This window comes from Haliotis rufescens, unplaced genomic scaffold, assembly GCF_023055435.1.
Source record: "Haliotis rufescens isolate VD_foot unplaced genomic scaffold, xgHalRufe1.0.p SCAF_17, whole genome shotgun sequence".
Classification (NCBI taxonomy): Eukaryota; Metazoa; Mollusca; class Gastropoda; order Lepetellida; family Haliotidae; genus Haliotis; species Haliotis rufescens.
Genome location: NW_025963857.1, coordinates 8,325,285 through 8,337,411, shown reverse-complemented (window position 1 = coordinate 8,337,411; position 12,127 = coordinate 8,325,285). Strand labels below are relative to the sequence as shown.

Genomic DNA, 12,127 nt, shown 5'->3' with positions numbered 1-12,127 from the left:
GTGACGTCACACTGTGGGGTTGACATTTCATATTTCTTACCTTCATTTTCTCTATAAAAATATCAATAAGTAATAAACAGAATAACCTATTGTCACGGAGCTGTGCTCAAGTTACCAGGGGTGTCATTAAACGTGAGAAAGTAATAATGAAGACGAGGTAATAGGTTCACGAGTTAATTATTAACAACTAATTGTACCAACAGATGACAGTTAAAGGGATCAAATAAACCCAGTCTGCGCTGACGAATATCACTGATTAATCAAATCAGAGCAAATACACAAGTGGCTTAGCTTAGCAACTGTATTCAATATAATATAATGAGAGAAGTGTAAACAACTCTTTGAGAAGATACAGATGGATACCGCCAATAAAGTCGGCTGCGACCATTTAACACCTGAGTTAATTTACTCAACACTCTAATGTTTTTAGTACATTTTATTTATTTATTTTTTTTTTTTTTTTTTTTTTTTTTTTTTTTTTTTTTTTTTTTTTTTTTTTTTTTTTTTGGGGGGGGGGGGGGGCACTTGTAAGCTACTTAATGAATCGGTAAGTATTACAGTTTGGGGTTGTTTGTTTTTAGAGTATTGTACAGTGTACAGTGTAGATGGCCATCAACTCCGAAGTGAAGATTGATTGGCCATCGGGGAGCCTGTACGCCTTGTTCGTTGGGTGCCAAAGTTTCTAAATTCTGACCTTAAGGAAACAAGAACTGACATTGCCAGAGAAAATTTAGAGCTAATTGAGAAGCATTTCGTCAAATACAAAAGAGATTAGTTGCCGGTGTTGAAACATGGGTCTACCGCTATGATCCCGAGTCAAATCGTTAATCCATGGAAAGGCGCCATTCCACTTCTCCGGCATCAAAGAATTCAAGTCTTTAAGATAAGTGAAGAAAGTTACGGCCACTGTATTCTTTGATGCAAAGTTGATTACTTAAAAAGTCAAAAGAGGATTACCGGTGCCTACTGTGCTGATTTGATTCATCGCCTGAGAGATTCTATCAAAGAAAAGCGGCAAGGAATGCTGACTGCTGGAGTTCTACCACTTCATGACAATGCCCCTTTTCACACCTCTCGACTTGCAAAGGTTGCTGTGTGACCATGTGGGTTCGAAGAGCTTCCTCACCCTCCATACTCGCCAGACCTGGCACAGAGTGATATCCGATTCTTTCATATGACTATGCTTAATCAGCCATGAAAGAAAGCAATAGAGCGAGAAAGCGAGAAGGAGATATTTTCCATAATGCCGTACATTAAAAAGTTTTGCTGATATTCAGTGATCCATTACTATAATTATCACTGCCATTTTGTCTTTTATGCCCAGACCTTGCAACATATTGTAGTAGATAAATATGTTAGATACAGATACAGCTAGAACGCTATCTCGTTTACACGCATGTGTCAATTTTCTTGTAGTGTAGTAAAGATAGGAACGTTTCTTATCGAAATTTTAATGCGTTTTGAGAACTTTGTCTCTGCAGTTTAAAGTTTTTGAAAGCTAAAGGTAAATTTGCACAAGTTTTTCCAAATGATGAACCACCGAGAAGAGGTCAATATAGCCATGTTTTGTCTACAGCCCTCATATTTCCATAGTGAGAAAATTTGACGAGTCATCGCAAGTAGACAAGCAGGCGACAGGCGTCGCATCGATTTACAGCGTCTGATTTTATTATTTTATTATTTTATAAGGGTTGCATTGAGGTTAACAATGAATTGAATGCTGAATATAATCTATAACTTACGTTTGATAAGCATTTACAGGTGCAAGCGATCGAAAGGATGTGGGCAGAAGATCAAAGCTGCAGGTACCGTGATTTCTCGTTATGCACCGCGAGAATTATAATCAAAATATGGCGGATTTAAGTTAAATGTCGATCGAATTTGTGTCACTTGACAATACCGTAGATAGAACATGTCAAAAAGAGTGGTTGGTCCTTAAACAATCAACACATTCTTGCAGTGAAAGTTTCTATGAGTGTTTTGCGGTAAACAAGAAATGATAACTTATGATCTTTCTTATCCTGTCACCTCGTTCACAGCCAACCGTACACAGTAACCCTTTCAAAAAGGCGAAAATTCATATATCGGCAATTACTGTTAAACTCATGCTAAATCATATTAGTTACGTATATGACAACGTTCGGAAGTTTGCATGCTTCAGTCACATTTATAGGGACAGTTTAAGGTCACATCGCGATTTCATGTGACAATAATTTCTCATGGATTCGTTGAGACATTTTTCATAACGTAATCCATTTATCAGTTGTGCGGTTACTGGAGGCAAGGATGGCCCGGTGGACTTACTCATTCGCTTCACTTGTAAGCGGAGAAATTATCTTTAATATACATTTAGTTAAAGTTCATCTTGAAATTCGACAAACCACACCTTAATTTGATGATGGCTAAAAATGGAGAGAAAAAAAAGGTTATTCGAGAGTGGTGTATTTGATAAGGGTATCATATTTTGGGGGTCTTAAGTTTGCAGCCTAGTAACGTTTTTGATAACGTTTGTTATTTATTGGTAACATTCAGTTTTTAAGTGTATACTTTCTTTTGCCCTGACGGGTTAAATGGAAAAGCTAATGTGAAAAGGTGAGGGGAGGTGAAATTGGGTTTAACGTCGCGTCCAAGAATATTGCACTTGTATAGCGACGTGCATGCACGTGTGTGTGTGACTGCTTTTACTAGTCCGGAGTGATGCCGATTTATAGTGCTAGCTCACTGAGATACCATGCCGCAGTTTAACATGAATACCCCACTCAGACACTCAGTATACTGACTCCGAGCTGACCAGTCCTTGTTTTAGCCCCTCAACAACAAGCTAGGGTAACATCGAGTACCATCTTTTAACGTCTTTTAATATGACGCGGCCGGGAATCGAACCCAGGACCTTCCGCTCTCCGGGCGGACGCTCTACCACAAGACCACGGGGGCGGTCCTAATGTGAAAAGGTTAAAGCCCATAAGAAGAAGTGGAAATGTCCATTGAGTACAATTTTTACTTTTTTCCACACGATAGGGGGCACGTGTGGCAGAGTTGCATCCCTTGGGTACGCCAGAAGCATATGATTGTGGGTTCGAATCCCGGTTCGCCCCGATTATGTTTATAGGATTGTCAGCACCATAACCGTGCTCCTGGGTTTCATCGAAGTGGTAAACGTCTGAGACCTGCATCACTTTAGGCTTTCCTCCCACGTTAAGCTGACACGCCGTGATATAACTTGAATACTGTTAAAAACGGCGTTAAACCAAACTCACTCACTCCCAATTTCCACACGATAGCGATGTTTCTTTTCTTTGTGTGTACCATGTCTGAGATGCGGCTATAAACATTATTTACTCACTCTCTTATTTTGTACATTTGAAAATTGCATGTCAAAATTTGTCAATACGGTTGAGTGTCTCTGGACAAATGGATTTTCAGAATTTAAAAGGGGCGTTTTGTGTTTTATCTCTTCCTGAAGAGAAGATATTTATGCTACAAAATGCTGGAGGCACATGAACGAGAAGTGTTAGACACGGTACTCAGACATTCATAGTTATATAATTTTTCAATTTGGTTACACGATATACGGCTTTTCCATTGGACGAAAGGTCGGTCACGTGACCGCGATATTGGCGTCCATTATTGTATAAAGGACACACTTTGACATTCATACGTTTGTCACGAGACCGCATTCTTGAAATGACGTAAACACTGGGAATTTCCAAGCACGAAAACATACAGACGCGTTCTGATCATTCAGATACTTTAATCTTGAGCTCGGCGTTTTAGAATACGTTGAGAAACATCAGAGAGTTTGTCTGTATGATCGTTTACGAACATCCTCGCTACGACCTATCCTAATTAACAATACGAAGAAATGCACTTCCCAACTATCGTAGTATCGATTCAATCCGTGTCTGAATGACAGTGACAGCCAACAGCAATCTACGAATTTACCTTAGTATCTACTCGACACATCTTTAAAATCACCTTTCAATGATCGGCCAACTGATCCATGATGACCAACACATGTAACCGCCACAGGTTCAGTAACAGCTTCGGAAATCTCTCCTGTCAAGTTTATCGTGTCGGCCATTTTGACGTCTTGCATTTGATGTATATGTATTAAGACGTGCTGTCATTGTGACTGACTTACTGAGGTCGTACTTAACACACCTTTTCATCCAATAATGATGCTATTTGAATACATTGGTAGACACAAACTACAACAAATGTTCCAGTAGAGCAATGAGCACACATACTCTCACGTCAACTCTCTGAGGAACTATTTTATTCCGCGAATCCAGATGGTTGTTGTATGGCTGTCAGTGTAAACATGAAGTCACACGTACTTAATAAAATTGTGTCTAGATATAGGCCTATGTCATTCCAGGTACAAAATAGTGATATAAAAAAATAAGAATTGACTCACTTGTAACAAGCAAGCTCCGACGTCGATACAGTTTGGCCCTCACTCTATGGAGGTTCATACTCGAATTAACTGACACAAAGTGAAAGCAAATTCTTAATACTCACTACCAACACATAATATTCCGCAGTCAGATAGACATCAATGCATTAAAGTTTCTGTAAAATGATTCCATTTTAATAACCTATTTTTTAAAATTATTTTCTAATCACTCTCAAAATAGTCTTTGATGTACATGTATGCAAGGCAAACATAGTATGATAATGTTCATGTTTCTTCTTCTGAGATGATTCAGAAGAACTGAACTCATACCTCCCTTTCCTGAACTGCCTTTGCATTGGGTTGAAACTAGACGAAACAGGTATTTTAAATAATTGTATGCAACGTATTCTTTTCCATTCCCATTTATATATTGTACAGCAGTAAAGAGGACACAGAGCTATTATTTCACCCCGATATTTTCAGTTGTTTGATTTTTATTGAATATATTACGTGATGTTTTGGGAACTTTTCAAGCCACTATAAGGGGACATAAAGAATACATTAGCTGTTAAATGAAGTTGTATTGCATCCTATGCTTCCTAGGCCGAGGAAGACTTCAAAATATTTCCGTTAGACCGAGATTTCTATGCACTCGTAAATCATCACTGCAACTTCATTTTAACAGTTATTATTTTTAGTATATGTATTTGTATCTTATATAGAGAGTTGTATGTTGTATTTTTATATGTTATATAACTATTCTGCTCCATAACCCAGTTCGAATGAGTATTTGTCTGTAAATGGGTCATTGTCTGTGTGATGTTTCACCCCCGTTATCGCGCGGGTAATCGCGACAAAAATGGCCGTCCGAAAACGTGTGACGTCCGTAAACCTATGATCCGACGTGGCCACAAGGGCATTGTGATCTGTACTTGCATAGATAAGCGTATGTAATGTGTGTGTTTTTAGGAGCGTTTATACGTGTACACGTGCTTAACAATGACTGGATGATACACAATACATTTAACTATTCTATGTTACTGCAATCTCATTCAAATCAGATCTGAGGACATCCCATTACTAGTCACGTCAGACCGACCTTGCGCGAACATTGACCGAAAAATGGAATGACTGACAAGAAGTCGACATTATCCAATCAGAAGGCAGCTTTCTCGTGCTTTACGGCATTAATTTCAAATTTGCCACTACGCTTCGAAACATATTTTGACAAGTTCTCGATCAAAAAGAAATGAAACCTGAACAAAAGATCATTCTGGAATTGCTAATAGATGGTCTAGATTGTATGGATTCACTCGTTAAGCCTGTAACTATCGTTCGGAATACCCAGTGTTAAAGTTTCGAGGTTGTATGATTAGAAATCACATTCCGACTGTCACTTTCATGATCTGGTAAACGACGCTCTGTTTGGTCGGATGAAAGGTCGTTCTGACGTGACCCCTAATGGGATGTCCTCAGATATTTGTTTAGCGAAAACGAGAACTAAGGTCTGATTTAAATGAGATTGATGTAAGTTACTGATACTCAGATAATGCTTTCAATACAACGTGTACATTGTTGTCAGAAATGCACACAGATTGGTCCCGTAATGGGTTGGTGTGATATCAAAATACAGTCACCCAGGTTCTTTGTATAGACTTTTCATAGCTCTGTTGTCTATTCCTCTTTAACTGATTAGATGCGATGGGAAACATTACGTTGAAAATGCACTGTTTGCATGGTCCCTACAACCAGTGGAATCCGTCTTTAGAATTCATTTGAAAATAATAATGGACAAAACATCGATGTGCATTGATAGACCTTTTTCACACTTTGCCACTTCCGTTTTGAAAGCGAGGCTTGGTGTGCATAAGATGAAGGCTGGATAGCTCATCAGAAACGTTGATGTCAACAAGGCACGCGAGCGGGACAAACGGTGACAAATTTGTTATCTTAGCCAAACTATCCCGTCATGTCTGGCAAATGAGCCTGGTCGTTCTGTCGTGATTTCAAATTTACAAATCCATGACCACATGATAACTCCCAGTGCAGTAAAAACTGAAAACCGACTGGCAGTGGATGATGAATAATTGACGGTATCGCCACCCTTCACCCAAGCTATGTATTTAGTGGTTTTAATTATGTCTGAGTTAAAACAAATTCAGTATTAGACGAGTTGTATTTGAAAACAGGTAGTTCTGTTTGGAAAGTTCAGAATCGTGACTATTGTACGTCTAGACAGATGTCAGAAATTAACTGTATTGATATGTTGATTTTATCCATCATATATCATGTTTGTTTGTTGTTTTTTAACGCCGCTTTCAGCGATATTCCAGCTATATGACGGCGGTCTGTAAATAATCGATTAGTGATTGACATCACGAGCATCGATCCACACAATTTGGATACGATAACATGCATCAACCAAGTCAGCGAGCCTGACCGACCGATCCCGTTAGTCGCCTCTTAGGACAAGCATACAGTAAAGTACGGTTATAACGAACACGCTTATAACGAACTGACGGATATAACGAACTTACTTTTTTGGACCCGACTATTTTCTGTAGTTATGTTGTATATATGTTTATAACGAACTACGGTTATAACGAACTAAAAATAGTAGTCCCTTTGAGTTCGTTATAACCGTACTTTACTGTAGTCGCCTTTTACAGCAAGCATGGGTTGCTGAAGACCTCATTTAACACAAGATATAAAAATAAGATATTTAGGACATATGTCTTTTCTAGTCAAACTAATCATTCATGATAACATGTAAATACTCATCTCATCTCGTGATCTGATAAAGTTAATATGTTCATTTCATTTCATTCCAGTAAGGTGTTGATTTTATCCTTTAGGATTTCGTCATTTATGCACAATAAATAAATCATCAAAACAAGAGTGAAATGTGTGTGTGTGTGTGTGTGTGTGTGTGTGTGTGTGTGTGTGTGTGTGTGTGTGTGTGTGTGTGTGTGTGTGTGTGTGTGTGTGTGTGTGTGTGATTGATATAATCAATGAACAGTATATGCATTACACTTTGTCATTAAATCAATGCATATGTTGTGCACACATACAAAGAACAGGCTGTTTGAATTTTAGACACAGCAGATAAATTGATACCTTTAAAATGTTCTAAACCTTCTCTGTTTCTGCAAAATACTGAAACAAATAATTACTTGTTTAATTAGAAACATTTAGAAAGATAATGAATATACAAGATTCAGGACAATTTGGTAAAAATGAAAGTAGACGTCATCTAAAGTTCACTGAGAAGACAATGTATGTTTTGTGTTGGAATATATTTGTACACAAAACGCATGGTTTATAACCAATAAATGTTTAAGAAATGATAGTTAAGTCTTTACCCGTCACTAGCTGATGTTTGTATTTTTATCTTCCTCGCTTGTGTAACTGTTTGACTGAAATGTGTGGATTAAGTTTAATGGTTCAAGGGGGCACGGGTGGCCCAGTCGTCTAAGGCGCCGCGATTCGCTGTGCAGAGTTGCGTCCCTTGGGCACGCAGAGAACCTATGATTGTGGGTTTGAATCCCGGATCGCCCCGATTATGTTTCTAGGTTTGTCAGCACCATACCCGTGCTCGTGGATTTCACCGAAGTGGTAAACGTCTGAGACCTGCATCACTTCAGGTTTTCCTCCCACATTAAGCTGGCACGCTGTGATATAACTAGAATACAGTTAAAAGCGGCGTTAAACCAAACTCACTCACTCACTCACTTAATGGAGTCAGTTGAAGGTCGTCCTGATCTTGGATCATCTTCGAACGTCTCTCTTTCCCTCTTTTACTTCACTGCCCACCTCTTAACAGTGGCAACTGAAGGAGCATCATCCTCTCAAGATGACACCATGTCCGCGTTGATGCCTGTTGGAGTTAGCCCTTTCAGTTGGAGATACTGGATGACAGCACGGTAGCCAGTTTTGTCCATTTCCATCAACAGACAATACGTAGTCACCTTGATGCCTGAAGAAATATGCTGCCTGGTTGTGTTTTAATTTTGGTTCAAATGCAGCCTGTAGGCATGGAAAATATTGTACTTAATACTTAATACTTAAGGGTGTAGTATACATCCTTTGTTGTTAGGATCAGAACGTTTCAGCCATCCCTCGTACATGATTCATGTGAAATGATAAAACGTTAGCGACAGAGCACCTGCCTTTATTCATTAATACTTGACACAAGTCTGACCAGACGACATATGGCACACACATTATCAATTAGCACACAGGGTGCTGAATCACTATACCAACAAACACAACAATGACGTCAGACATTACCACTTTGACAAATAACATATTCCTGTATGTACCACATACAGGTGCAATGACGAACAGAAAGTATCTTGAATGTTCTATTGATACAATGCTACTTAAACACACGCCATTGATTGCTTTAACTCCTCGTCCATAGAATGTTACACAAATATTGACTTTAAAACAACAGGTCATGCTGCTGGTGCAGGTCAGCCTCTTCCATCTCATTTGTTCCACTGTCGTTTACACGTTGTTCAAGACCCGGTTGTCTTAAACTTTAGTGACACATTAACTTGTAAATAAGCAAGCCGACTAGACAAACAAGTGATTGATATTATGAGGTGAGGTGAGGTGAAATTGGCTTCTGCAAATGTTCCACACAAAGCAAAATGTTTCCATGTATATGGCGGTCTGTTCATTCAGAGAAGACTTCTGATCTGATTCCTCCTTCATGGATAATGAAATGGGTAAAAAGCAGAAAATATTTACAAGTTTTCAAGCTTGTCCTTTTAGGGCAGACCTCGAATCTTTAACTTTCCAGAAATATCGTGAAGAGAAAAAAACAGCAAGTGCCCATTGCCCAACCATCACAATTGTTGAAGGGGCGGTCGGGTAGTCTATTGGTTAAAGCGTTCGCTCGTCACGCCGAAGACCCGGGTTCGATTCCCGACATGGGTACAATGTGTGAAGCCCATTTCTGGTGTCCCCCGCCGTGATATTGCTGGAATATTGCTAAGAGCGGCGTAAAATCATACTCACTCACTCATTTGTTGAATCGCCTTGTCATACGGAATGCCACTCGCCAAGTTCTACAGCAGTCCAGCAACAAATACCCTAACTTCTCTTTTTCATCCTTTGTATGATAATGTAAATAAGTTAGTCTAGGTTTGCCAAGTCATGTGTCATCAATACGGTTGCTTAACATTGCTCTCCGTCACTCAATCAATAGATACTGGAACAACGAACGCCGCCGTTTTCACAAGGATAACTGTGTCCGTAAGTGCCTATTGTGAATCGATGCATTGTGGATTACAGGTCACTAATGCAATGTTTAATTGAGATGGATGCTGAATGGGTGTGTTCAGCACTTGGGCAATATAGATTAAAGCTATCTATTGTGGACAATGTTACCCGTTTGTTACCCTGGGTGATGCCAACCAGGTACATTATCTGATTTTGGAGTTGACTGCAAAGAACGACCTGGGGGAACTTTTTAAATAATTCTTCTTCAAACATCAAACAGTTTACTCTGACAGGGCATATGCAAAACTAACAACTCTTTGAAATATTATAGAAAATGTGCTTGATAAAGACGGCTACTGGTTAATAGTTTGTACATCATTTGTGTTGAGTAAATTGTACATTACTTGGCGATTTACGTATGTATTTTCTAAATGGGGCAAATGTTTTTTTCTTTGGGAAGCAAAGGCATCGCAGATAAACAGAACATGGAACTCTTCTTCAGTTGACCCAGACTTACAATATGTACAAATAATATATAGTCTTTGTCTTTGTTCTTCCTAATATCTTGTATTTAAAAATACAATGAAAAGACATTCTAAACTTACACATCACTCGTAGAAGGGATTTGTCATTTAATGTTAAGTACGAGGGGTGTTCATTAAAGACTTAGGGTTATCATATTTGGTTGAAATTTCACATGTGTAATGATACATGTATCTATGGGTTATGTCTGAATTTGCAGCACCGAACTATTAATCTTACCACTTTTACAGGTGTTATGATCGAGTAGGGTGTGACAATGGAGCCAGTAGAATACCGAGCAGTGATTAGGTATTTATACTTGAAAAGTCGCACACCAAAAGAAACCTTCGATGAAATGAAAGCAACTTATGTGGAAGATGCCCCATCATATGACGTTGTTAAACACTGGCATCGCCAGTTCAAGTGTGGTCGGACATCTGTGGAAACCGCTGCCATTCCTGGTCGCCCCCATTCAGACATTGATGAGGACACTATCCATCAAGTGGAGACCGCCATTTTGGCAGACCGACGTATAACTGTTCGCCAGTTAGCACAAGATGTCAAGATCAGTGTAGGGTCTGTGGAAAAAATCATCCATGACAATTTGAACATGCATAAGGTGTCTGCACGATGGATTCCCAGGTTGCTCACACCTTTCCAAAAGCAGGAACGAGTCAATTGCTCAAAGGATCTTTTGGACATGTGCCAAAAAAAACAGGCAAACTTTTTTGACAGACTTATCACACAGGATGAAACATGGGTCCATCACTATGATCCTGAGACTAAAGTTCAGTCGATGCAATGGAAGTCACAACCCCCAAAGAAGGCACGTGTCCAACCCTCTGCAGGCAAGGTCATGCTCACGGTGTTTTGGGAACAGCACGGAGTAGTGATGATGGATGTCTTGGCAAAGGGTACCACAATTACAGGAGATTATTATGCTTCACTGCTGCGGAAATTGCGGGATGCTATCAAGCTTAAGAGGCGTGGCATGCTTGCACCATCTGACTTCCACCTCTTTCCAACCATGAAGTCATTTTTGAAGGGAAAACGTTTCACAGATAATGAAACACTGATTACTGAAGTCAAGTCCTGGTTTGAGACGCAAAATGAGGGCTTTTACAAGCGAGGTCTCCATAGTTGCATAAAACGATTGGAGAAGTGTGTAACTCTTGGTGGTTCCTATGTGGAGAAAGACTAATACCTGTGCCAAGTTTCATTCCACTAGGTCCATCGGAAGTGGGTCAGGGGAAATCTTTAATGAACACCCCTCGTATGTCTCATGTTCAAACACAGATTTAATGGAAGCATAATGTAAAAGCGGTCAGATGATATATGATGGGTAGGTTTCTCGGCAGGATAAAGCCAACGGATAAAGACGATATCCGTTGGGGTCATATGCGGATAGAGATGCAAATATCAAAGGTCAAGTAGGGACTACTTTCACTGTTTATAAACAAACATGGCGTCGCCCTCGTCATTCGGCGATCGAGTCAGAATTAACGCAGGGGTTAAGCTAGAAATCGTTCCTTTCAGAACTAGTGAGTGAGTGAGTATGGTTTTACGCCGCTTTTAGCAATATTCCAGCAATATCACGGCGGGGGACACCAGAAATGGGCTTCACACATTGTACCCATGTCGGGAATCGAACCCGGGTCTTCGGCGTGACGAGCGAACGCTTTAACCACTAGCCTACCCGACCGCCCCTACATTTGATTACTTGTGTTGGGGTAAACACATGCGTACAATGCGTGAAGCCCATTTCTAGTGTCACACGCCGGGATGTACCTAAAATCGGCGCCAAACTACACTCACTGATTAAAGTGACTTGCCTACGTAACAAAATCAGTAATCTTGATATTTGTTAATCAGGACGAATTCCTGATACTCGGTACCGTCCGGATTAACGAGGTTTCACTGTTCTCAGATTAGAAACTGTGGCGACATAAAGTCTAGGAATTCGGAGATAAGGATAATGTT

At 39.7% G+C, this 12,127-nt stretch overlaps 1 protein-coding gene across 1 annotated transcript in view; it reads left to right on the top strand.

The window, feature by feature from the left end:
• Window positions 1–1,764: 1,764 nt before the first annotated feature.
• LOC124134620 (purine nucleoside phosphorylase-like) overlaps window positions 1,765–12,127 on the top strand; it is a 54,877-nt gene continuing 44,514 nt past the window's right edge. Inside the window, exon 1 of the mRNA XM_048397506.1 lies at window positions 1,765–1,805. Coding sequence (XP_048253463.1) covers window positions 1,780–1,805 — 26 coding nt within the window. The 5' untranslated portion in view covers window positions 1,765–1,779. The remainder of the gene's footprint in view (window positions 1,806–12,127) is intronic.